This window comes from Aotus nancymaae, unplaced genomic scaffold, assembly GCF_030222135.1.
Source record: "Aotus nancymaae isolate 86718 unplaced genomic scaffold, 86718_ANA_hifiasm-v0.15.2.pri h1tg000031l, whole genome shotgun sequence".
Taxonomy (NCBI): Eukaryota; Metazoa; Chordata; class Mammalia; order Primates; family Aotidae; genus Aotus; species Aotus nancymaae.
The window spans coordinates 6454059-6478789 of record NW_026988444.1 but is presented as its reverse complement, the minus strand read 5'-3'; the positions used below and the strand labels follow the sequence as shown (position 1 = coordinate 6478789).

Here is a 24731-nt window from a genome sequence, read left to right as displayed (position 1 = left end):
GTTGTTGTTGTTTTCTGTTTTCTTTTTTTTCTTTTTGATACAGGGTCTCACTTTGTTGCCCAAGGTGGAGTGCAGTGGCATGATCTCAGCTCACTGCAACCTCTGCCTCCCAGGTTTAAACAGTTCTCCTTCCTCAGCCTCCCTAGTAGCTGGGACTACAGGTGCCTGCCACTGTGCCCAGCTAATTTTTTTATTTTTTATTTTCAGTAGAGATGGGGTTTCACCATGTTGGCCACGCTGCTCTTGAACTCCTGACCTCAAGTGATATGCCCACCTCAGCCTCCAAAAATGCTGGGATTACAGGTGTGAGCCACTGTGCCTAGTCTTGTTATTTTTCTTTTACTGGTCAGGCCACTTTACCGTAGGGCTGCTGCAGTTTGCTGAGGGTCTGCTCCATACCCTAGTTGCCTCAGTTTTTCCTGGAGGTGTCACCAGCAAAGCCTATGTAACAGAAAAGATGGCAGCCAGCTTCTTGTAAAAGCTCCATCCCAAGGGAGCACTGACTTGTGGCTGGCCCAAATGTACCTGTAGGAAGTGACTGGAGACCCTGGTTGGGAGGTCTCACCCAGTCAGGAGGAACAGGGTCAGGGACCTGCTTAGAGAAGTAGGCTGGCTGCTTTTTGTAGAGCAGGTATGCTATATTTGGGGGAACTCTTCCTTGTCCAGACTGTTTATGTTCTCCAAAGTCAACAGGCTGAAATGGCTGAGTCAACCAAACTAGAGATGGTGGTTGCTCCACCCACTGGGAACTCAGATTCATCTCAGGCAGATTCCAGCCTGTTGCTGTTGGCTGGCTAGAATTCTAAGCCAGTGGGTCTTAACTTTTGAGGTGCTGAGGAAGTGGGGCCCACAGAATGACACTGGCTCCTGGATTAATCATCCCCCTTTCTAGGGATTTGTACAAACAGATTTCCTCCCTTGCTGGGGGTCCTGGGGCTGAAGTATGTAAAACTCCTGGGTCTCTGTGTGTGCCTCAGTGGCTGCTCTGCCAAGACTGAACACAGCTCTGTGTATTGGACCCAAGGCCCTAGTGGCATGGGCTCACAAGGGGATCCTGATCCTGGGTTGCAAAGATCTGTGGGAGAAGTGTGGTTTCCTGGGCGAGACTGCACAATCACTCACCATTTCCCTTGGCTGGGGGTTGGGGTTCCTATGGCTCCGTGCTGCTCCTGGGTGGGCCATTGACCCCCACCCTCGCTTTTCTTCATTCTCTGTGGGTTGAGTTGTTTGCCTAGTTAGGTCCAGTGCAAGAACCTGAATATTTCAGTTGAAGGTGAATTCACTCAACCCTTTTTCATTCCTCTCTGTGAGTGCCGTGGACCTCAGCTGCTCTAATCAGCCATCTTGGATCCTCCTATATAACAATTTTAAATATCTGTGCTCAGAACTGAGGCTGCCATACCTCTGTGGATGATGGAGATAAAATCGTGGAGCCCAAGGTCTGCTGAGGTTGGGTTCCTGTTGCTGCCTGTGGGGCCACGCCCTAAACCTGCTAAAAAGTAGCAGTACATCAGCCAGCACAACTCTTTGGGACAAAGAGGTTGATGACCCCTGCCTGGCATGTGGACCAGGTAGGCGACGCAGGGTGGGGATGGACTAGGAGCACCTATTTTTTAAATGTGCAAATGTTTCTGTGTTCTCCATTTATTTCTATCATGGCATCCTGCTCATTTCACAGATGTAGTGTTTTATTTCTGTGAGGGTTTTGTGGCAATATAATACAGTAATACATTCACAAGGCTCAAATTCTGAAGGTTCAAAAATGATTCCATGGTGCAAGTCTCCCTCTCAGCCCTGTTCCAAAGCCTGCCGGCTTGGCCACCCTTCCCTGGGGCCATTAATGTCACCAGGTCATTTTATAGTGTGTAATATAGTGCACATATAATCTTCTCTCTTTTCCCCACAAGCAGTAACTACTATACACAGTTTTGAATCTTTTTTCCATGTAATGATACATCGTGAAGGATGTCTCATTATTGGAACATAAAGAGCTGCTTCCGTGTTTGTACAGTTGCCCAATATTCTGTTTACATAGATGCACCACTATTTATTTAGCTGGCTTTTATTTATTTATTTAGACACAGGGTCTCACTCCAGGTGCCCGGGTTGTAGTGTAGTGGCACTATCTTGGCTCACTGTAGCCTCGACCTCCTGGGCTCAGGTGATTCTCCCACCTCAGCCTCCTGAGTAGGTGGGACTACAGGTACACGCCACTACATTCGATGAATTTTTGGTATTTTTAGTAGGTATGAGGTTTCGCCATGTTGCTCAGGCTGATCTCAAACTCCTGGACTCAAGTAATCTGCCATCCTCAGTCTCCCAAATTGCTGAGATTACAGGTGTGAACCACTGTGACAGGCTATTTAACTGGCTTTCTAGTTAATTCCCAAAATTTTACTATTACAAGCAAGGCTAACATAAAAAAAAAAAATTACAAGATAAAATTTTACATTTTTTATAAAGGAGCATTCCTATTTCTCATGAGCATCAACTGTGAGCCCTTTCTGGGGCTCCTGAGGACATGTTGGCTTGCACTGCAGTTTTGCTGCTATAGGCTGTGAGATTTCAGCCTTTCCCACTCTGCAAAGTCAGGTCCCACTCACTGATTCATTTCCCAGCTTCCAAATATTGCTGATGTCCATCATCTTTTGTGGGCTCTTCTCCCATTCTTTGTTCTTATGGATTTAAATGTCTAAAAAATTCCTTCACTGTCATTGTGTTCAGGGTTTTGAGGGAATAAAAATAAATACATGTATTCAGTCTGCTATCTTCAATGTGAAGTTTCTAATCCTTTGCTTTTAGAACGTCTATAGGTTGTATTATTTGTCTTTTTCTGGAAATGTGGCAATGGCTCAGTTTGGATATGAGGTTTTCATCTTTGTGCTACAGGGGAACACTTAATCAGCAGACGTAGGCAGGGGACGCTCAGACCCTCCACTTGAAGGCATGAATTGCTAAGGTTAGTCTCTAGTGGATTTTAATTTTTCTCTAATCACATTTAGTACGAAATGTAACACAATATTCTAAATTCAAAATTAGCTTTTTTTCTGACAGGAAATTGAAACTTGATGGATGGCTAGGTTAAAAAAATAAAGGAAAAGAAAACAATAATAAACATGGCTTGATGAGGGAGGTCTGAATCAGACCAAGCCCTTTGATGGTTACAGGTTAAAACAAGCTCACAAAGCAATAGCAGGTCATACAGGCAACGGGTTCCCAGACTGCAAGACTGACAATTCCCACGACATTCAGCATTAAGGGGACCTTTTCAGGATTACCATAGTCTATCAGAGGTGCAAAATTTTACAAGGGCCAGTGACTGGAGTGCTCCCAAAAGGAGGGGACCAGACAAGTTGGACATACTTAGTCTGGGTGAGAGAGGACTTGGGGAGCCCCAACAAGAGTTTTCAGACATGTGAAGGGCCTGAATAAGGAGAAAAGCTCCTCCTGCTCTGCACTGGCAGTCACTCTTCAGCTTCTTGGACATCACGAACCCCAGTACGCACACACATAACCACAAAGAACTGAGCAGGCCGTGATCACCATTTATGTAATTATTTACCTAAGCATCACAACTAATACAAACACCTCAGAAGACAACACTGACTCTTATCACAAGCAATCCCTCTGATACTTTCTATTTTGTTTACTTAAATGATGACCGTGACCCACTATAAAGCACTCATAGTCTGGCACAGATCACACCCACAGCACAGAGACTCCTCCAGTGAAAAAACTTTCTATTTTGTTTACTTAAATGATGACCGTGACCCACTATAAAGCACTCATAGTCTGGCACAGATCACACCCACAGCACAGAGACTCCTCCAGTGAAAGAAAAGTAGGGTTGTGGTTTAGGATTCTAAGGGGGTGGAGAGAATCCGAGGAGAGAATGGGGGGTCCCAGAGGGCAGCGGGCAGCCCTCGTGGGGCAGGAGGCAGTGGGGAATCCAGGGAGGCGGGAGGCAGTCCCAAGAAGCAGTGAGCCCCATGACATGGAGGATATCACATTTGTGTCAGAGAAGGGTAAGAGAACAATTTTCCCACCAAGTAAGAGGTCGGATCGGATGATATGCAAAGCCCCTCTTCTGAATCCAGGACCTTGCTCATCAGGACAAAAATTTACCAGCATGTATAAAAACAAACCCTACCAGTTGCAGAATACCTCCTCTGCCCTGTTCTCACCCCTCCCTTCCCCACTGGCCTACCTGGAACACAAGTACACCCATGTGGGAAACCGCCAGTTGAATCCTGGTTCCTTCCCTGTCAGAAGCCGTGTGGAATCTGATGCCGTACATTTCCAACTTTCGAGCAATTTCAAGCACCTGGAAATCCGACTCAGCAGGTGTCTGGCCCCTGTAATGAAAAACAGTAGAATCATACCACTACAAACACTTGATCTCTAAAAGAGCCAAAATGCATTATAGAAGTGATGAGGAAAACAAAATGAAACAGCAATGAAGGCTTTGTGTGTTTAGAGGGCAGACTGCTCACTGTCTAGATGTTTAACTGCCACAAAAACAACATACCACCTGTAAAGGCCAAAGACATCCTCCGTTTTCTGCTGTTCTGTAACTACTTTGTAATGGGTGGATACACTACGTACTCAGCCCTACATTTGCTCGAGAGTGACAAGGTTACACACAATCACTACAGGCAGAGACAAATTTTAAATCACAAGAAATACCACAGAGGGCTGAGGTGGTGGCTCACACCCGCAATCCCAGCACTTTGGGAGGCCGAGGTGGATGGATCACCTGAAGTCAGGAGTTTGAGACCAGCCTGGCCAAGATGGTGAAACCCCGTCTCTACTAAAAATACAAAAATTAGCTGGGCGTGGTGACAGGTGCCTCTAATCCCAACTACTCAAGAGGCTGAGGCAGGAGAACTGGTTGAACCCGGGAGATGAAGGCTGCAGTGAGCTGAGATCATGCCATTGCACTCTAGCCTGGGTGGCAGAGCGAGACTGTCCAAAAAAAAAGAAAAGAAACACTATAGATAACACTAATATCTCATCACACTTGTTTTCTTTTTCATTGTATTATTATTATTATTATCATATGAGATGGAGTCTTGCTCTGTCACCCAGGCTGGAGTGCAGTGGCATGATCTCAGCTCACTGCAACCTCCACCTCCCAGGTTCAAGCGGATTCTCCTGCCTCACCTCCCGAGTAGCTGGGATGACAGGCATGTGTCACCACACCCAGTTAACTTTTTTTATTTTTAGTAGAGATGGGGTTTGCTATGTTGGCCAGGCTAGTCTCAAACTCTTGACCTCAGGTGATCCGCCTGCCTTGGCCACCCAAAGTGCTGAAATTACAGGCATGAGCCACTGCACTTGGCCAACATTTTTTCATTAAAAAAATATATTTTTTTTACCATCTGGAATACTTGTGCCTTATAAACCCGATTTATTATTCATTCATTCATTCATTCACTCACCCACTCACTCATTTAGAGACAGGGTCTCGCTCTGATGCTCAGGTTGGAGTGTAGTGGCATAATCTTGGCTCACTGCAAGCTTTGCCTTCCAGGCTCAAGTGAGCCTTCCACCTCAGTCTCCTGAGGAGCTGAGACCACTGGCACGCACCACCACACCTGGCTAATTTTTTGTAGAGAGGGGTTTGCCATGTTGCCCATGCTGGATGTGTACTCCTGGACTCAAACGATCCACTTGCCTCGGGCTCCCAAATTGCTGGGATTACAGGCATGACCCACTGTGCCTGGCTTTTTTCTGCAGTTTCAAAGATCCAAAAGCAATGTGGTAAAGTCAAGAAAAACACTTTTTAAATATCCTATTCAGTAATTATAAAGGTGTTTTCAGTGGATCATGGAAAAACCATTAGAATCATAACATAATGTAAGAAATGTATAATGATCAAAATAAAGGTACGATATGTCTTTAAAAAAAAACCTGAAGAACAAGATTAAAAGAAATATAAGATGTGCAATGAAGCTGTGATGACCGTGACACGCACAGCCTCAAACGAACACAGTGAAGGCCTAAGATGTAGGGCAGAGCTTCCTGCTTCCTGGCCTACTTGGGAAGTGTTCCACTGTGTTCCTGTATGAAGCAGATCACATGACCCACCCTCCTCTTACTAGCTGTCTAGAGTTTTTAGCACATATACACACTTAAAATTTTCTTAATGGCAGGAAGGGGCCACATCTTTTCATCTGCTTCTGTAACAGTGCAATGGCAAGTATACAATAGGTGCTTAATGAATATTTCTGAACAACAACAACAGGAACACAGCTTGTTTAAATGGGCACATACTTTCATTCACTGATTGAAGTAACTAAGGTACTGGAGATTTGTTCAAATATCTGACATCATTCCTACACAGAAATATTGACAAACACATAGATGTTTATATGATATGATACATTAAGAGATGGTCACAAATAAAGTTAAGAAGGAAAGGTTCACTTTTAAGAAATCTCATTGAGAAAGCAGTAAATCTGTGGGAAATAACCATTACTAAAGCATTTCACTTTAACAAATATAAATAAAGATGCAGAGACACATAGGCACAAGCACATATGCATGCATACGTAACAGTATACAGTGCACACAGGAACACACATGAACATATGAGCCACAAGGCAGGCACAGGAACACACGTAACATACATGCATATGACCACACAGCCACACATGTACACACAGGAGCACATGCGCACGCGCGCACGCGCGCACACACACACACACACACACACCCCTGCCCTGAGGGTCCAGTTCTTTCTTCTTCCACAGACAGGCTTCTCAACACAAGTGCCCAAAGATGCAAAGATGTTGTCACTGTCTCCTCACTGCACTTTCAGTGTATTTGAACCTCGAATTCAACCTCAACACTCACTGAAGCTGCTGAAGGTGACGCACTGCCACATGCCACACTGCCACACGCCACACTGCCGCATGCCACACTGCCGCATGCCACACGCCGCACTGCCACATGCCACACGCCACACTGCCGCATGCCACATGCCACACTGCCACACGGCCACACTGCCACACGCCGCACTGCCACACGCCACACTGCCACACGCCACACTGCCGCACGCCACACTGCCGCATGCCACACTGCCACACGCCGCACTGCCACATGCCACACGCCACACTGCCGCATGCCACATGCCACACTGCCACACGGCCACACTGCCACACGCCGCACTGCCACACGCCACACTGCCACACGCCACACTGCCGCATGCCACATGCCACATGCCGCACTGCCACATGCCACATGCCACACTGCCACATGCCACACTGCCAAGCTCAGAAACCTGCTCCTGTGCCTACCTCCCCAGGCCTGGTGGTAAGCCACCACACAAGAGGCTGTGGCCACCATCCTAAAACATGCTCTCTTGGCACCTGTGCTCTCATGCTTCTGGCTGCTGAAGCCTCCTGTGAGTGCCTCCTCCTTCACTCAGCCTCTCAATGTCAGCTCTTCAAGGGTTCATCCTGGGCTCTCCTCCCTTTCTGATCTGTATCTGCCCTCTGCCTAGCTGACTTCACCCACCATACAGGTTCACCCAGCCTACATGCTGAGAACACTCTCCCCAGCATCCCAAACCCACCTGTCCACTAGGGAGTGTCCCTCAGGTTGAACAGTTTGCAGTACAATGCCCAGTGTCCAGCTCCTGCTGTGTGTCTCAGCAGGGAGGGACGGCCCCCAACCCTAGGAATGCAGACTGAACTGGTGGTCGTTTCCTGCTGGGATAGCACATAACACTAGGAGAGGGCCCTTTGCTCTATGGGTCGAGGTCTAGATGTGACACTCAGAACAGCTGTACCTTCCTCGCTACCCTCCAGAATAATGGCAACCCAGAAGATGCTGGAAAGAGGCATAGCCAAGGGTACCCAGGAGGACGAGGCGGAAGTCCTACCACGCACCGCCCTGCAAGGAGGCCTCCTCAGGGTCAGATCAGGAGAATGGATGAGAAGCACCGACTTACACACATGGGATGCCCCACACCGTCACGTCCAAGATGAAGCTCTGCAGGCACGGTCTCACCGAATGCACGATGGGGTAAAACGTGCATGCCATGCAGTGGGTTTGAGGACTACACACAAATGCTCGTAAGAGCTGTCCGTAACTGTCACCATGGCACCTCTAGTATCAGCTGGCACTTCTACCTCCAGCCCTTGAACCAAAACTGCCCATGCCGTGCTGGAACCTCCCTCTCTTCCCTGCTTCCCCGCTTCCTTCCCAGGCTGGTGCTTTGCCTGGAATGCTTCCTCCTCACTTTGTCCGCCTAGGTCCTCCCCAAGCCTCCTTGAGCCTCCCTTTGGCCTTCTTTCAGCTCACAGTATATGAGCTATGCTCCTGCTACACTGTTCACATTCTCATCTGTAGGAATGGGTTTGTCTATCTCATGACTGCCACGCTGCTGGGCACGCAAAAGGCACTCCCCGGCACACCCACGAGATCCTCCACGCCGGGGGTAGTGAGATGCACGAAACGCACAGTCTCACGGGGTAAGGTCAGATCTGTACAGGCAGGCATCTCAGTCTGTGCTGCTCAAACCAACTCCCCAGCACTGACAGCAGTGGCGGATAAATCGCTGGCACTCGTACTTTGAAGATGTGAAAGGGCAGCTGCCGGCAGATCCCAGTAGCGCATTAACGACCCACATGAACACACATGATCTCACAAACCCGCATCTCAACAGGATGTGTCACAAAGGCAAGGCTAAGTCCTCCAGACTGACGTTCACCAGCTGAGTGCTCCCTTTAGTGACTAAAGCTCCCAGCCATCTGGGCCAGAGCCCACATCCCTTTCCCATAGTGTTCTTCAATCCTTTTTCCCTTAGCACTTTCTCTAGGTCTCTCTCACTTCAATCCAGAAAAACCCACCAGTGTCAAGTCTTAGAGAAATCAAAATAAGATGAGACGGAGGACATGGTGCCAGATGATTTCCAATGCCCTGACACAGGCAGACACTGTTAGCCTCGCACAGTCCCCTCCTCCTCCACTACAGCACGGTGTCTTCCCTGTAGAGGACCCTTTCTGCCACACTGCAGGGACAATGCAGCAGCTGAGACCCATACAACAGCCACCCCATCCTGCTCACTAGCATACTCCTCCCCCAGGCCCTGATATCTTTTCCAGCACCTTCCAAAGCAACACATTTTACAGGTGTGAAGGTGCTTCGGGCCAGGGCTGCAAGCTCTGTGTGTCTGCCAAGCTGCTTCTGGTGGCAGCTGCACATCCTGAGGCTGGGAGCAACGGTCCTCATGTTAGAATCTTCCAGAAGTCAGGACAACAACAGTCCTTTCTCATTACCTACTCTTTAGTCATTACTGTGGTGACTCACACGTGCTTCCGATGGAATTCTAGTATCTTCTCAAGGCAGCGCTGCTGGCCAGGCAAATACTCGTTGGCTTTGAGGTGCTCGCGGTCCAGTGTTTCATCGTAGTCTCCTATTTCCGCTGAGATAAAAGTCAGTAATTCTAATTTTTAAATAAACTGCAAGCATTTATCCATGTCAGTGCATACATTAAAAGTAAAAAAAAAATCTGTATCAAAATAGCAAATAAATAGCAAAAATTTGTAGCAAATTTGTCCCAAATTTGTAGCAAAATAATATATCCCTAAAAAAGCAAGGTTTTGTATTTTATTTTTCCAAATATTTTATGCTGTTAAAAAGCAAACGTAATAGGACATAAAGAGGATTTCTTGAAGAACAAAGGCCTGATGAGTAACTCCAGGGAGGCAAACAATGAGTCATGAGTTTAATGTGTTTATTATTATTTTGAGACAAGGTCTCATTCTGTTGCTCAGGCTGGAGTGCAGTGGTGCAGTCATCACTGCAGCCTCAACCTCCTAGGTAGCTGAGACTACAGGTATGCACACTATCATGCCCAGATAATTTCTGTATTTTTTGTAGAGATGAGGTTTTGCCACATTGCCTAGGCTGGTCTCAAACTCCTGGACTTAAGCAATCCTCTTCCCTTGGACTCTCAAATGTGTTGGGAGTATAGGCGTGAGCTACTGCACCTGGACTATTATTATTTTTACACCACACCTTAAACATAAGTTGTCTCAAGATTATCATGACCAGAATGAAGTATTTATTTTAGGATAACGTATTTTAAATGATTTTTTCCTTAGGCCTTCTCAAATTTCTTGATAACATCTCTTTCTAATTTCATGTATTTTAAGGCCACAATATCTTAATAACATAAAGTCCAATAATTTAAAGCAATATGCTTTTGAGACAATCTCATATTCACAGATCAGTTACAAGCACAGTACAGTTTTTCCTCCTTTGAGCCATTTGAGAGTGAGTTGCTAACATGTAACTTGCCATACCATAGTATGGACTTCCTATAAACTAGGACATTGGATATGGTTTGGCTGTGTCCCACATGTTGTAGGAGGGACCTGGTGGGAGGTAACTGAATCATGGGGGCAGGTCTTTCCTGTGCTATTTTCGTGACAGAGAATCAGTCTCACTATCTGATCTGATGGTTTTATAAGGGGAGTTTCCCTGCACAAGCTCTCTCTTGCTGCCGCCATGTAAGAAACGCCTTTTGCTTTCCACCATAATTGTGAGGCCTCCTCAGCCATGTGTAACTGTGAGTCCATTAAACCTCTTTTTCTTTATAAATTACTCAGTCTTGGGTATGTCTTTATCAGTAGCATGAAAACGGACTAATACAGTAAATTGGTACCAGTAGAGTGAGGCACTACTGTAGATACATAAAAATGTGGAAGCTACTCTGGAACTGGGTAACAGGAAGGGGTTGGAACAGTTTGGAGGGCTCAGAAGAGAGGAAAATGTGGGAAACTTTAGAACTTTTTAGAGACTTGTTGAATGGCTTTGCCCAAAATGCTGATAGTAATAAGGACAATAAAGTACAGGCTGAGGTGGTTTCAGATGGAAATGAGAAACTTGTTGGGAATTGGAGCAAAGGTGACTCTTGTTATGTTTTAGCAAAGAGACTGGTGGTATTTTGCTCCTGCCCTAGAGACTTGTAGAACTTTAAACTTGAGAAAGATGATTTAGGGTATCTGGCAGAAGAAATCTCTAAGCAGCACAGCATTCAAGAGGTGACTTGGGTGCTGTTAAAGGCATTCAGTTTTATAAGGGAAGCAGGGCATAAAAGTTCGGAAAATTTGCAGCCTGACAATGTGATGGAAAAGAATATCCCATTTTCTGAGGAGAAATCCAAGCCAGCTGCAGAAATTTGCATAAGTAACAAGGAGCTGAATGTTAAATCCAAAGACAATGGGGAAAATGTCTCCAGGGTATGTCAGAGGTCTTCATGGAAGACCCTCCCATCACAGGCCCAGAGGCCTAGGAGGACAAAAATGGTTTTGTGGGCTGGGCCCAGGGCCCCTCTGCCGTGTGCAGTCTAGGCACTTGGTGCCCTGTGTCCCAGTCACTCCAGCCATGGCTGAAAGGGGCCAATGCAGAGCTCAGGCTGTGGTTTCAGAGGGTGCAAGCCCAAAGTTTTGGCAGTTTCTATGCGGTGTTGAGCCTAAGAGTGCACAAAAATTCAAGAATTGGGGTTTGGGAACCTCTGTCTATATTTCAGAGGATGTATGGAAATGCCTGGATGCCCAGGCAGAAGTTTGCTGCAGAGACAGAGCCCTCATGGAGAAACTCTGTTAGGGCAGTATGGGAGGGAAACGTGGGGTCAGAGCCCCCACACAAAGTACCTGCTGGTGCCCCACCTAGTGGAGCTGTGAGAAGAGGGCTACCATCCTCCAGACTCTAGAATGGATCCACTGACAGCTAGAAAAGCCATAGATGCTCAATGCCAGCCTGTGAAAGCAGCCAGGAGTGGTGCTATACCATGCAAAGCCACAGGGGCAGAGCCCAAGGCCATGGGAGCCTACCTCTTGCATTAGCGTGACCTGGATGTGAGACTTGGAGTCAAAAGAGATCATTTTGGAGCTTTAAGATTTTACTGCCCTGCTGGATTTCGGACTTGCCTGGCGCCTGTAGCCCCTTTGTTTTGGTCAACTTCTTCCATTTGGAATGGCTACATTTACCCAATACTTGTACCTTCACTGTTTCTATGAAGTTACTAACTTGCTTTTGATTTTACAAGTTCACAGGCGGAAGGGACTTGCCGTGTCTCAGAGGAGATGTTGGACTGCGGACTTCTGAGTTAACGCTGCAATGAGTTAAGACCTTGGGGGACTGTTAGGAAGGCAAGACTGGTTTTGAAATATGAGGACATGAGATTTGGGAGGAGCCAGGGTTGGAATGACATGGTTTGGCTGTGTCCCCACGCAAATCTCATCTTGAATTGTAACTCCCACAGTCCCACATATTGTGGGAGGGACCCAGTGGGAAGTAACTGAATCACAGGGGTGGGTCTTTTCTGTGCTGTTCTTGTAATAGTGAATAAGTCTCATGAGATCTGATGGTTTTATAAGAGGGATTTTCCCTGTACAAGCTCTCTCTTGCTGCCACCATGTACATCTTTATCAGCAGTGTGAAAATAGACTAATAAAACATTCTTACCTGCAGCCTCATAAAACCACCCAGATCAGGAACAGGCTATGATCTGAGGCTCCATCACAGACGTGGACACCAGTCATATTTTACCAGCTGCCCAATTATGTTTTTTTAATAGCAAAAAGACCTGGTTCAGTCATACGTTGTATTTGTTGCCATGTGTCTACCTGAGAAACCTTTCAGCCAAATGAGTAAGAAACAAAGTCACTTTGAAAACTTTTTTTTTCTTTTTTTTTGAGACAGAGTTTCGCTCTTGTTGCCCAGGCTGGAGTGCAATGGCGCGATCTTGGCTCACCGCAACCTCCGCCTCCTGGGTTCAAGCAATTCTCCTGCCTCAGCCTCCCAAGTAGCTGGGACTACAGGTGTGCGCTACCATGCCCAGCTAATTTTTTTGTATTTTTAGTAGAGACGGGGTTTCACCATGTTGACCAGTATGGTCTCGATCTCTTGACCTCGTGATCCACCCTCCTCGGCCTCCCAAAGTGCTGGGATTATAGAAGTGAGCCACCGCACCCGGCCAAAAACTTTTATTAATGCTAATCAACACGTCCCCTGGTGGAGGGTAGCGAACCCGTAATAAAATTTACTTTCTGAAGAAAGTGTGTCTGGGGAAGGACCAAGGAAGCTGCAAATAACCTATATACTTATTAATTCCTAAAAATTTGGACACTTTCTATATCATATTTCCTGCATTCAAATTTCAGAAACATTAGTTCTATGCTAGGAAGCTGTGGTCCCACCTCTAGTCTAGGAGCAATATAGGTATTTCTGTTTTTCTATTCACATTGCTTGGGGCATGGCAAGGCCCCAGTAAGGCATGTACTGATTTCTCAGAACCTCCATTTACAGTTCTCATGGTTTATTTTTGAAGTAACTATAATTCTTCACACAGTTCTGAACCATCTTTTGATCTGTGTGAGATACTGAAGAAATATCTTCTTTTTCCTTAATGGCTAATGCTTAACTAATCTGAGAGGACTGTAACTTTTATCCCAGTGAGGCCCTTTCCAGGGTTTGCTGAGAGTCTGGTTTATAGTCTGACTCCCAGATTGAAGATACATTGTTGGTAAAACACACAAGGGCATAAAACCCAAAAGAAGGAATGTGGCTACAGATGTTGACCATGACCTGTTTGCTGGGTGGAAACTACTTGCTCCTCAAGGGATTCCTCAAGGAGTTCCACTTTATGGAAGTTAATCTTTGGCTTATAAAGAATTTTGAAATTGAAACATCTCATTCTACGGTCAGGCTCATTAACTAGACACGTGCATCAGCAACTAATTGTAGCTATTCTGAGTGTGGGTACATCTGTGCCACGCTCAGTGTATGCTCCCCCACCAGTGGGGAGATACTCACACTGCAGAAGATGGGACGTGAGAAGGGCTGATGTGGTGTCAGCACAGGTCAAACGCTCTTCCAGCAGGTCCCTCTTAAGCTGCAAGGCAAACAAGTATCTAGAAGAGAGTTCAAAATAAGACAGAGATCAACTCCAAACATTCTCTGAATGTAACACAGACACGTCTTCACAGCAAGACAGCAAATGAGCCCTAGAAAGTGGCAGTGACCCAACAGTGAGCAAAATGCAAGGCCATCACAAAACAGCAAAGTTACAAAAGGCCTTTCATGAAACAATCAGTCGCCATGCGAAGGTCAGATGACAAACCAACTCAGCAGACTGAGTCACACACATGGGAGAGAGCACAGAAAGTGCTGAACACGCTGAGGCACTGTGATGCGAATAAAAAAAAAAAAAGAAACTGGCTGGGTGTGGTGGCTCATGCCTGTAATCCTAGCACTCTGGGAGGCTGGGGCAGGTGGATCACCTGGGATCAGGAGTTTGAGACCAGCCTGACCAACATGGTGAAACCCTGTCTCTACTAAAAATGCAAAAATTAGCCGGGTGTGGTGGTACAGGCCTGTAATCCCAGCTACTCGGGGGCTGAGGCAGGAGAATTGCCTGAACCTGGGAAGCGGAGGTTGCAGTGAGCTGAGATCATGCCACTGCACTCCAGGTTGGGCAACAAGAGCGAAATTCCATCTCGGAGGGGAAAAAAAAAAAGAAATTAGCCTTTCCAGGCATACCACCTACTCATATATTACATATCTGTAGCCACACCTTCAAGGAGGAAGGTGACAAATACACATTACTTCTGTTACCAACACAAAGCTGCATTCACAATTTTGGACGAAACAGGAGAAATAGCCAATGAAAATACAGCTTAAAGCATGGCCGTGAAAGTTTTTTAACAGATTGATAGTATCTGGTGTTGGCTAGGATCTGAGAAACAGGCATTTTGGAATACCATTAGTGAGAATGTAATGAGAGAAGGCAATTGAAAATATTTATATGTTCATTTATTCCATCAGCAAATAATTACTGAGCGTGAATTATGTTCTAGATACTGTTCTGGGAGCTGGAAATGCAATGGTAAGCAAGACCAACTCCCTGATGCTCCAGCGCACACTATTCACATTTACTACATTCTCTTCAAAGTCAGGATGTGCATACCCTTTAACACAGCAATTCCATTTCTACAAACTTTCCTACAGTAATATTGCCACAGTTCACAAAGATATGTGAACAATGTTTCTTTGCAGCATTATAATGGAGAAAAATTGGAAATAAATACAGATGAATATGAGAATGATTAAATTAAGTTACAGCCTAATTTAGTATATTTCTATATACAATATGGAAAAATGTCCGTGGCATGCTTAGTAAGTGGTGGACAAAAACCAACCTACAGTTCAAGATGTAACATTTGATATTGCTTTGTAACATCTGTAATTTCTTTAAAGTTCTTGTTTCTTTTTTTTTTTTTTTTTTTTTTTTTTTTGAGACGGAGTTTCGCTCGTTACCCATGCTGGAGTGCAATGGCGCGATCTCGGCTCACTGCTACCTCCGCCTCCTGGGTTCAGGCAATTCTCCTGCCTCAGCCTCCTGAGTAGCTGGGATTACAGGCACGCGCCACCATGCCCAGCTAGTTTTTTTGTATTAGTAGAGACGGGGTTTCACCATGTTGACCAGGATGGTCTCGATCTCTTGACCTCGTGATCCACCCGCCTCGGCCTCCCAAAGTGCTGGGATTACAGGCTTGAGCCACCGCGCCCGGCCAAAGTTCTTGTTTCTATGTGTTTATTGTACATCTCTGCTTTCATCTGAAGGATACATACTTATGTGGAGAGTAGGGTGGTGAGTAAGTGGAAACTTTTACTTTTGACTTATTTTGTTTACTTATTTTTTTATAAACAGAGCAGGATCTCACTCTGTTGTCCATGCTGGAGTGCAGTGGTGCTACCACAGCTCACTGTAGCCTTGACCTCCTGGGCTCACAGGATAATCCTGACTCAACCTCCAGAGTAGCTGGGACTACAGGTGTACACCACCATGTCTGGCTAATTATTTGTAGAGAAGAGGTCTCCCCATGTTGCCTAGGCTGATCTTGAATTCCTGAGCTCAACTGATTCTCCCACCTTGGCCTCCCAAAGTGCTGGGATTACAGGTGTGAGCCACTATACCTGGCCCTTAGCTTTATTTGGGAAAAAAATTCTTTTACCACAAATATGTACCTTTTTACAAACAGAAAAAAGAATCTTCCATATAAATATGGGGGAGAAGGAAGTAACAATAACACTGAGTTACCAGCATGAGCCCTAAAACTAAAGACCCAGGATGATCCTGAATTAGGAAACGGAAAATGATGTTATCCATCATTTTCAGGATATATATACCTGAAACATACATATCTGAAAAAATATATATATGTGCACACACTCATATATATACACACACACATCCATATATATACATGTATATGTAGACATACCCATATATATATCCCCCCATATTTATTTATTTATTTATTTAAAGGTGATTCCCTCAAGAGTCTTTTTTTGGTAAATGTCAGGCACACTATTAAGATCTATAGTCACTCATAAAAATACTTTTTGCCATCTTTGGAGTTTAGTTTCCCAAACCTTTAACAAGAGGCTGAACTAATGTGATCTCTTCATTTCCTTGTAGCTGACATTCTATGATTTTGTGTTGTTAAAATGGTATGCAGAAACCTTTAAAAAAGAGTTCATAAGACAGCTATGATTCATTTATGAATACACTTTTATCCAGAAGGCAAAAAAGTTATTCTGATACCACTGCAACACCACAGTTCTCCTTTATATCTAACCTTGGGTTTTCAGTTGGCTTTTAGGTTATTCATCTATTCTTCATAATATAATTGATACGTGAACAAATATAAAAAATTCAAAGAAAAACCTCCCATAACCCTACTGTCCAGATGAAACAACTGTTAACATTTTCTTCTTTTTTTTTTTTGATAGGGAGTTTCATTCTTGTCGCCCAGGCTGGAGTGCAATGGCACAATCTCGGCTCACTGCAACCTCTGCCTCCTGGGTTCAACAGATTCTCCTGCCTCAGAGTCCCAATTAGCTGGGATTACAGGCGCTCACCACCACGCCTGGCTAATTTTCTTTAGCCGGGTTTTGCCATGTTGGCCAGGGTGGTATTGAACTACTGACCTCAGGTGATCCACCCACCTCAGTCAAAGTGTTGAGATTACAGGCGTGAGCCATGGCACCCAGCAGTCTTTAGATCATTCCTACAAAGAATCAATCTTGAATTCAAAAGAGTAGCACAAAAGAAGTGACCCAAAATATTTCTGCTCCATAAATTCATAAGGACTAACACACTGAGTACTTCTACCAATTAAGTGTATTTTGTTGATAAATAAGTATATATGAGCAAAATCCCTGAGAACCTTATGAACATGCATAAATCTATGTTCATCTGGAAAATATAAGTTCAAAATGACCCTAACATCCCATTCTATTTTTTATTCTCAAATTTGTACCATAATCCTTACACTGAAGTCTTATTCACATGTGTTTGTGCAAGCGTCAGTTACCAATATGCTTCTTTTAACCACTCTACATTATCACTTCTCTGTGTATATTAGACTCATTCATTCTTTCAATGAGCCAGGTGCTGTGGGAGATAACAGGTGAATACAAGATTTCTGCTGACAACAGCTTTGGCTCTGTGAGTTCTTTACCTTGTATATTCTTCTTGTAGCTGACCAGGATCAGGTGGAAAAAATTTTACGGCTAGGCGAAGCACCACATTCTTTGGCCCTATAACAAAAAAATTTAAACTTCACAAATAAGGTCGATCTTTGCACATTTACTCTCTTTTCATACATTACTGTATTAACTGAGGTTATGCTTCCAAGTAGACTGTTAACAGCAAATCTTTTCAAATAATATGATATTAAGAAATGTCTGCCCAGGTTTGGTGGTGTGCACCTGTAATCCCAGCCTTTAAGGAGGCTGAGGTGAAAGGATGGCTTGAGGCCAGGACTTCAAAGTTGTGGTGAGCTACAATTGCACCACTGCACTCCAGTCTGGGCAGCAGAGTGAGACCCTGTTTCTGAACAAAAGAAAAAACAAAGAAGCATTTCCTGTATATGAATTTATGAGTCCCAAGTACCAATCACATACATAGTGAAATTTAAAATCTTTTGCATTAAGCAGGGATTACTCAAGAAAGCCTTAAAAAGAAGTAGGAAATTGCACATTAAAAATTTTAAATATAGGTTGGGTGCAGTGGGTCACATCTATAATCCCAGAACTTTGGGATGCTGAGGCTGGCAGATCACTTGAGCCCAGGAGTATCAGACCAGCCTGGGCAACATGGTGAAATTCCATCTCTACCTGCCCGTCCCCCGCCAAAAAAAAACAAAACCCTAAATTAACCAGGTATTATGGAGCATGCCTGTCCCAGCTACTTGGGAGGCCAAGGTGGGAGGATTGCTTGAGTCCAGGAGACAGAGGCTGCAGTGAACTGAAATCATACAACTGCACTCTAGGCTGGGTGACAGAACAAGACTCTGCTTGCCCCACCCCTACACACACACACACACACACACACACACACACACACACACACACTCTCTCTCTCTCTCTCTCTCTCTCTATATATATATATATTTTTCCCCCCCCAATTTATGTATTAGGAAAAAAAACAAAAAAAGTTAATTTTTACAGTATTTTTTTTTTCTTTTGAGATGCAGTCTCACTCTGTCACCCAGGCTGGAGTGCAATGGCACGATCTCAGTTCACTGCAACCTCCACCTCCCAGGCTCAAGCGATTCTCTTGCCTCAGGCTCCTAGGTAGCTGAGATTACAGGCATGTGCCACCACGCCTGGCTAATTTTTGTATTTTTAGTAGAGACGGGGTTTTGCCATGTTGGCCAGGCTGGTCTCGAACCCCTGACCTCAGGTGATCCGCCCGCTTCAGCCTCCCAAAGTGCTAGGATTACAGGGGTGAGCCACTGTACCGGGCCACTATCAGTAGTAGTAATAAAAACATATTATTTTTGAAATCTGATTACTGTAAAGGTACATTATCTTAGTTTATATAACAAAGTTATTTTTTTCTTTCCTCAGAAATCCTTGTTCTGATATGACAAAGTTATTTCTACACGTTTTTCTTCAATTTATAATAGTAATACAAAAAATTGTGGATGATTCAGACAACTACAGATTTCATATGACACAATTATAGAAGAACTGAGAAGTGCTACATGATTTAATTTTAAAAATTCAGTAAATAGATGAACAAAAATAATTATCTTGAGACTGAGGTGGGAAGACAGCTTGAACCCAGGAGGCTGCAGAGAACTGTATTCACGCTGCTACACTCCAGCCTGGGCAACAAAGTGTGAGACCCTGTCTCAAAAATAATAATAGAATGGTTATTACTATATTCACAATGACAATTATGTTTATAACTGTAAAACAGTATTCACTATTTTATTAAAAGCTATTTAAAAGAAGAATCTCAATGTCTTTTCATAACCAAGGAAGAAACTTAGTACTTAATTTTTGCATATTGGTCAAAAATTAAGATGATATCAAACAGCATATACTCTTACTTCCAAATGAGAAGCAAGTCACCTAGAATCTTCTGAGGTAAATTTACTAAAACTAAACAGCAAAATGACTTCCAACTTTATCTGCTGTTGGTGATTACTTCCTGCTAACCATACACAGTGTTGACAATGGACATTTGAACATGCCATTTAAACATTCCAGGACAAAGCATCTTAAACGAACAGATTTTAAAGAGTTAAACCAAGGACTTACTTCGTATTTGCTTAATGATGGGTTTCATAGGTTCAAGCCAAATCTAAAGAAGAGTTAACAGAAGAAATCCAATCTATTAAATAATGTCTCTGTTTAACAAGTATGCTATAAAAACAAAAATGGTTATGATTAGATAAATTTTTATGTCAGGAATATTTTCACTCTACCTCCCCTTTTGCAAGTTGAATCCTGATAAGACAAATCGTACAAGTAGCACAGCAATGCCTGCTTCAGGAAGCCTGGGAAGATACTAAAAGCGCCGTATTATACTGGATACCTCCATTCAGCTGCTGCTGTGCACAGAATGGGTCCCAATAATTGTTTCTGTGTATTTGCTAAAAACAAATAACTATTTGGTGCTACTGCATTTGTAAACAAACTGATGAGAGGGCTTCTGCAAAAAAGAGGTAGGTCATGTCACTAGAACAGGAAACTTGGATAAATCCAGTCACATCACCAAGGGTATCTGAAAGGCTGGACAGAACTTAACGATGCTGACGTACTTTTTATTTGAACTAAAGGGTTGGTGTATGTTTCTTTTTTTTTTTTTTTTTTTCTGAGACGGAGTCTCGCTCTGTTGCCCAAGCTGGAGTACAGTGGTGCGATCTCGGCTGACAGCAACCTCTGCCTCCTGGGTTGAAGCGATTCTCCTGCCTCAGCCTCCCAAGTAGCTGGGACTACAGGCGTGTGCCACCACATCCAGCTAATTTTTGTATTTTTAGTAGAGACGGGGTTTTACCATACTGGCCAGGATGGTCTCAATCTCTTGACCTTGTGATCTGCCCTACTTGGCCTCCCAAAGTGCTGGGATTACAGGCGTAAGCCTGTACATTGCGCCCGGCCAATGTACATTTCTTTAAAACAGTTCCATCTATAAATATTAAAACTCTACACTTTTTAAGGCTGCCTCTATTAAGTAAAATGAAGCATAACCAATTAAGTTTGCTACAAATCCACTTGCAAAATGATTTTCATATAGGATGTATTAGAGGTTGCTTTTATAACTTTTAGGAGAGTTTCCTCGGCACATGTGCTAACGAACAGACCAGAATTTAGGGAGGGTGTGAATTCAGGCTTGGATTAAAGGCAAATATGTTATCTACAGCTAGCAATAATATATCCAACAGCAAAAATATTTGATGCTGATAATGTGACAATTATGAAAGATCCTGCTGGTATTATCACAGCAGCCCAGAGGCTGCACACCCACGCACTTCACAGGCATCCTACTACATGCCCAGGGCTTGTTTCTATCACAAATCAAAAGCACTTACCCAGCAGGACTGAGTATTCTGAAACTCCAACCCAAAGTAGTCGCATTCCACCAGATTCAAACGCTTCCACACTTGTGTCAGTAATAGCTGGCCATCGCATTTCGGCTGTATAGAGAGAGGTGGGAAAAAGAACAAGGATTGAATGACTAAACAGGAAGGGTTTATGAAAACTGCATAAAACTACTTCCCACACATACAACTTTATTTGTTGCTTCACTTTGTCTTCCAGTGTATAAGATTTATAAATATATATATAAAAAATGAGTCTAAGGCATTTGTGCTCAGAAACTGGCAACAAAATAAAGCGAAAAAATTCCTTCCATTTTATATTTAGTGTGTTTTTAGTCATATATATTTGTAACTTTAGGGTTCAGAAACCATTTCTAGTTTTGGTAAATATTTTATCAAATAATTTTGATGTTTACACCAGGTGTGGTGGCTCACACCTATAATCCCAGCAACTTGAGAGGCTGAGGCGGGTGGATTGCTTGAGTCTGTAAGTTTGAGACCAACCCGGACAATACAGTGGCACCTTGCCTCTGCCAAAAGTTAAAAAATTAGCCAAGCATGGCGGTGCACATCTGTAGTCCCAGCTACTCAGGTGGCTGAGGTATAAGGACTGTTTGAGACTGGGAGAAGGAGGCTGCAGTGAGTCATGATCCTGCCACTGCACTCCAGCATGGGTGACAGAGTGAGACCTTGTCTCAAAAAACAAAAAGTAATATTTACTAAAAAGCTAAAGTCTTAGAGTCTTTGTTTAACTAAGATCCCAGTAAATATTTGATCAATAGGAAATTACAAGGAGTAAAAAAAAAAAATTATTTGGTAGTATTTCACATCAACGAGAAGAACTGTTCATAAAGGAGGTGGGGCAACTGACTCATTAAGGAAAACAATGGGCCGAGCACGGCGGCTCACGCTTGTTAGCCCAGCACACTGGGAGGCTGAGGTGGGAGAACTGCTTGGGTACAGGAGTTTGAGATAAGCCTGGGCAACACGGCAAAACACCGTCTCTACAAAAAAAAAATTATATATCAGCTGGGTGTAGTGACATGCACCTGTAGTCCAAGCTACTCAGGAGGCTGAGGTGGGAGGATCACCTGAGCCGGGGGGCAGAGGTTGCAGTAAGCTGAGATTGTGCCACTGCATTCCAGCTCAGGTGACAGAGTAAGACTCTGTTTCAAAAAAAAGAAGAAGAAAAATGGAAACAGAGTTCTACTATACATTACTCACAAAAATAAATTCCAGTGGACCTAAGACCAGAATAAAACAGAGAAGAAACTCTATAATCTTGGGAAAGGTAAAGTCTTCCTAAGCACGGCAAAAAGGAAAGATGGACAGATTTGATTCAATAAAAGTGAAAAACATCTGAATAGAAACACATTTAACAAAGTTATAATCTAGAATCACACTGAAAAAAGTGACAATTTTTTATTTTGCTCTTAATAGATAAAGATGTACAAATGGTTATTAGGCATTTAAAAAGATACTAAATTCCTCTAATAAAAGAACAGTGACATATTTTTCACCCATCAAAGAGGGTTAGAATGATGACACCAATATTGGTGTGTCTGTAAGAAACAGCCACTTTCACAGAGTGCTGAGAAGAATGTAAGTTAATATGATTTGTGAGGGGATAATTTGAAAACACCTTTCAAAATTTAAAGTGTGCATTTACCTTTGCCCCAGCAATTCTACTCCTAGAACTTTTTCCTACAGATATTTTCATACAACTGTACAGACCTAAACATGTTAAGGGCAAATTCGGTAAAGAATTGATAAAATATGCCTGGCACAGTGGCTTGTGCCTGTAATCCCAGCACTTTGGGAGGCCGAAGTGGGTGGATCACCTAAGGTTAGGAGTTCCAGTCCAGTCTAGCCAACATGGCAAAACCTTGTCTCTACTAAAAATACAGAAATTAGCCAAGTGTGGTAGCGTGCCTGTAATCCCAGCTACAGGGAGGCTGATGCAGGAGAAGCGCTTGAACCTGGGAGGCAGAGGTTGCGGTGAGCCAAGATCGTGCCATTGCTCTCCAGCCTCGGCAACAAGAGCGAAACTCCGTCTCAAAAAAAAAAAAGAACTGGTAAAATAAATAATGATATATCCATAATGGACAATTATGTAACCCTTAAAAAGAACACAGAACTCTCTATGTGTTATCACTGAATAAAATTTACAACACACAGTTTAATTAAAAAAAAAGGGACTGGCATGGTGGCTTACACCTGTGAACTCAGCACGTTGAGAAGCTGAGGGTGAGGACTGTTTGAGGCCCAGAGTCCAAGATCAGAATGCACAACAAAGAATAAAAAATAAAAATTAAAAGTGAAAAGAAAAAAGGCCTCCATTTCTATACAGTGTATATAATGATTCCATTTTTTTAAAAACACACATGCCCCACGGATAAACTTCTATCTAGCAGTAAGTTTGGAAGGCTGTTCACTAAATCTTTAAACGTAACCATCATTAAAGAACTGAGCAGAGGTGGAGGAAGGGCATTCTTACTTCTTCACTTCTATAATGTTTGTCTGTCTATTTATTTATTTGAATGGAGTCTCGTTCTGTCACCAGGCTGGAGTGCAGTGGCACAATCTGGCTCACTGCAACCTCCGCCTCCTGGGTTCAAGTGATTCTCCTGCCTCAGCCTCCTGAGTAGCTGGGTCTACAGACGCGCACCACCACACTCAGCTAATTTTTGTATTTTCACTAGAGACAGGATTTCACCATGTTGGCCAGGATGGTCTCAATTTCTTGACCTTGTGATCCAACCGCCTCAGCCTCCCAAAGTGCTGGGATTACAGGCGTGGCCTGGCCTAAGGTCTCAATTTTTAATCAATAGGCACATATCATCTTTGCAATTAACAAACAATATGTGCAAATTGGGGGGGGGGCAAATGTCATTGTTCCAAAGGACATTATGCTCCTTGAGGTTTAATCACCAGATTCTCACTGTGCAAGAAAACTTGCAAATCCATTGTAACAAAGAAGCATGCATAATAAAAGTACAAGGACCGCCTCTTTAAAATGGGAAAGTGAGCTACAAAGTGACCTGACACTGTAAATACAATTTCTAAATAACAAAAGGGCAAATCTGGGTTGACCTTGCTCTGACATAATCGCTTAGGGCCTCCTCCAGTAAGTATTCGCTCTGATGCCTGTGGGCCTCTAGAGGAGGCCTGCCCGTGCTCCACAAGTGGTCCATCTAGAGGGGGAGAATGCAGCTAGACCAGGGTTTCTGAGGCTGTTAACAAGTCAGAAACCATGAACCACGGAGTCTGCTGCACTAACTCACTGTGGGCCCAAACAACCCTACCAAGCTCTCTCAAAGCCTTACTGTGTGTCCACAACGCCATCCTCTCGCCGGGATCACCAGGGCTGTCCTCCTCATGGTTCTCCCTGAGTCAGGACTTGGGGTGGGGAGGCTACATACACCCCAAGTCCCTCACCCTGATACAGCCTCACACAACCTGGCTTCACCTGAGTGCAGGGGTAATGGCATGCCCAGGCTGTTCCCTTAGAGAAAAATCCCCTCTCACTTCCCTTCTATCAGTTTCCAGTGCATGCTTCGAGAATCTGATAAAAAGTCAGCTCATTTGTGGTCCCTCTTAATTCAGTCAGTTCTACCTAATGACCGCAGCAGCTGGTACTCAACTCTAGAACTGCCCTTTGCACTGCTGCTGACCACGACCTGTGGATGTGTTTGGGGGGGTTTCTCCTACCAGACGGCAAGTTTAAAGGGCAGGGACTGCGTCTTCTCCATCCTAGTAGCTATAGCTCACGGAAGGGGCACCACACATGGCCAGAATCCTGGACTGTCT

The 24731-nt window shown here is 44.0% G+C and overlaps 1 protein-coding gene across 3 annotated transcripts in view; it reads right to left on the bottom strand.

Moving 5' to 3' along the window:
* The window catches only part of FARP2 (FERM, ARH/RhoGEF and pleckstrin domain protein 2), a 143489-nt gene that overhangs the window by 76543 nt on the left and 42215 nt on the right, over positions 1-24731 (bottom strand). For all 3 annotated transcript variants that reach the window (XM_064383440.1, XM_064383439.1, XM_064383441.1), the window contains exons 3-8: positions 20913-21017; positions 19639-19681; positions 17547-17625; positions 13834-13931; positions 9319-9433; positions 4208-4355 (exon numbers count right to left, since the gene is read on the bottom strand). In XM_064383440.1, the coding sequence (XP_064239510.1) occupies positions 4208-4355; positions 9319-9433; positions 13834-13931; positions 17547-17625; positions 19639-19681; positions 20913-21017 (588 nt within the window). The remainder of the gene's footprint in view (positions 1-4207; positions 4356-9318; positions 9434-13833; positions 13932-17546; positions 17626-19638; positions 19682-20912; positions 21018-24731) is intronic.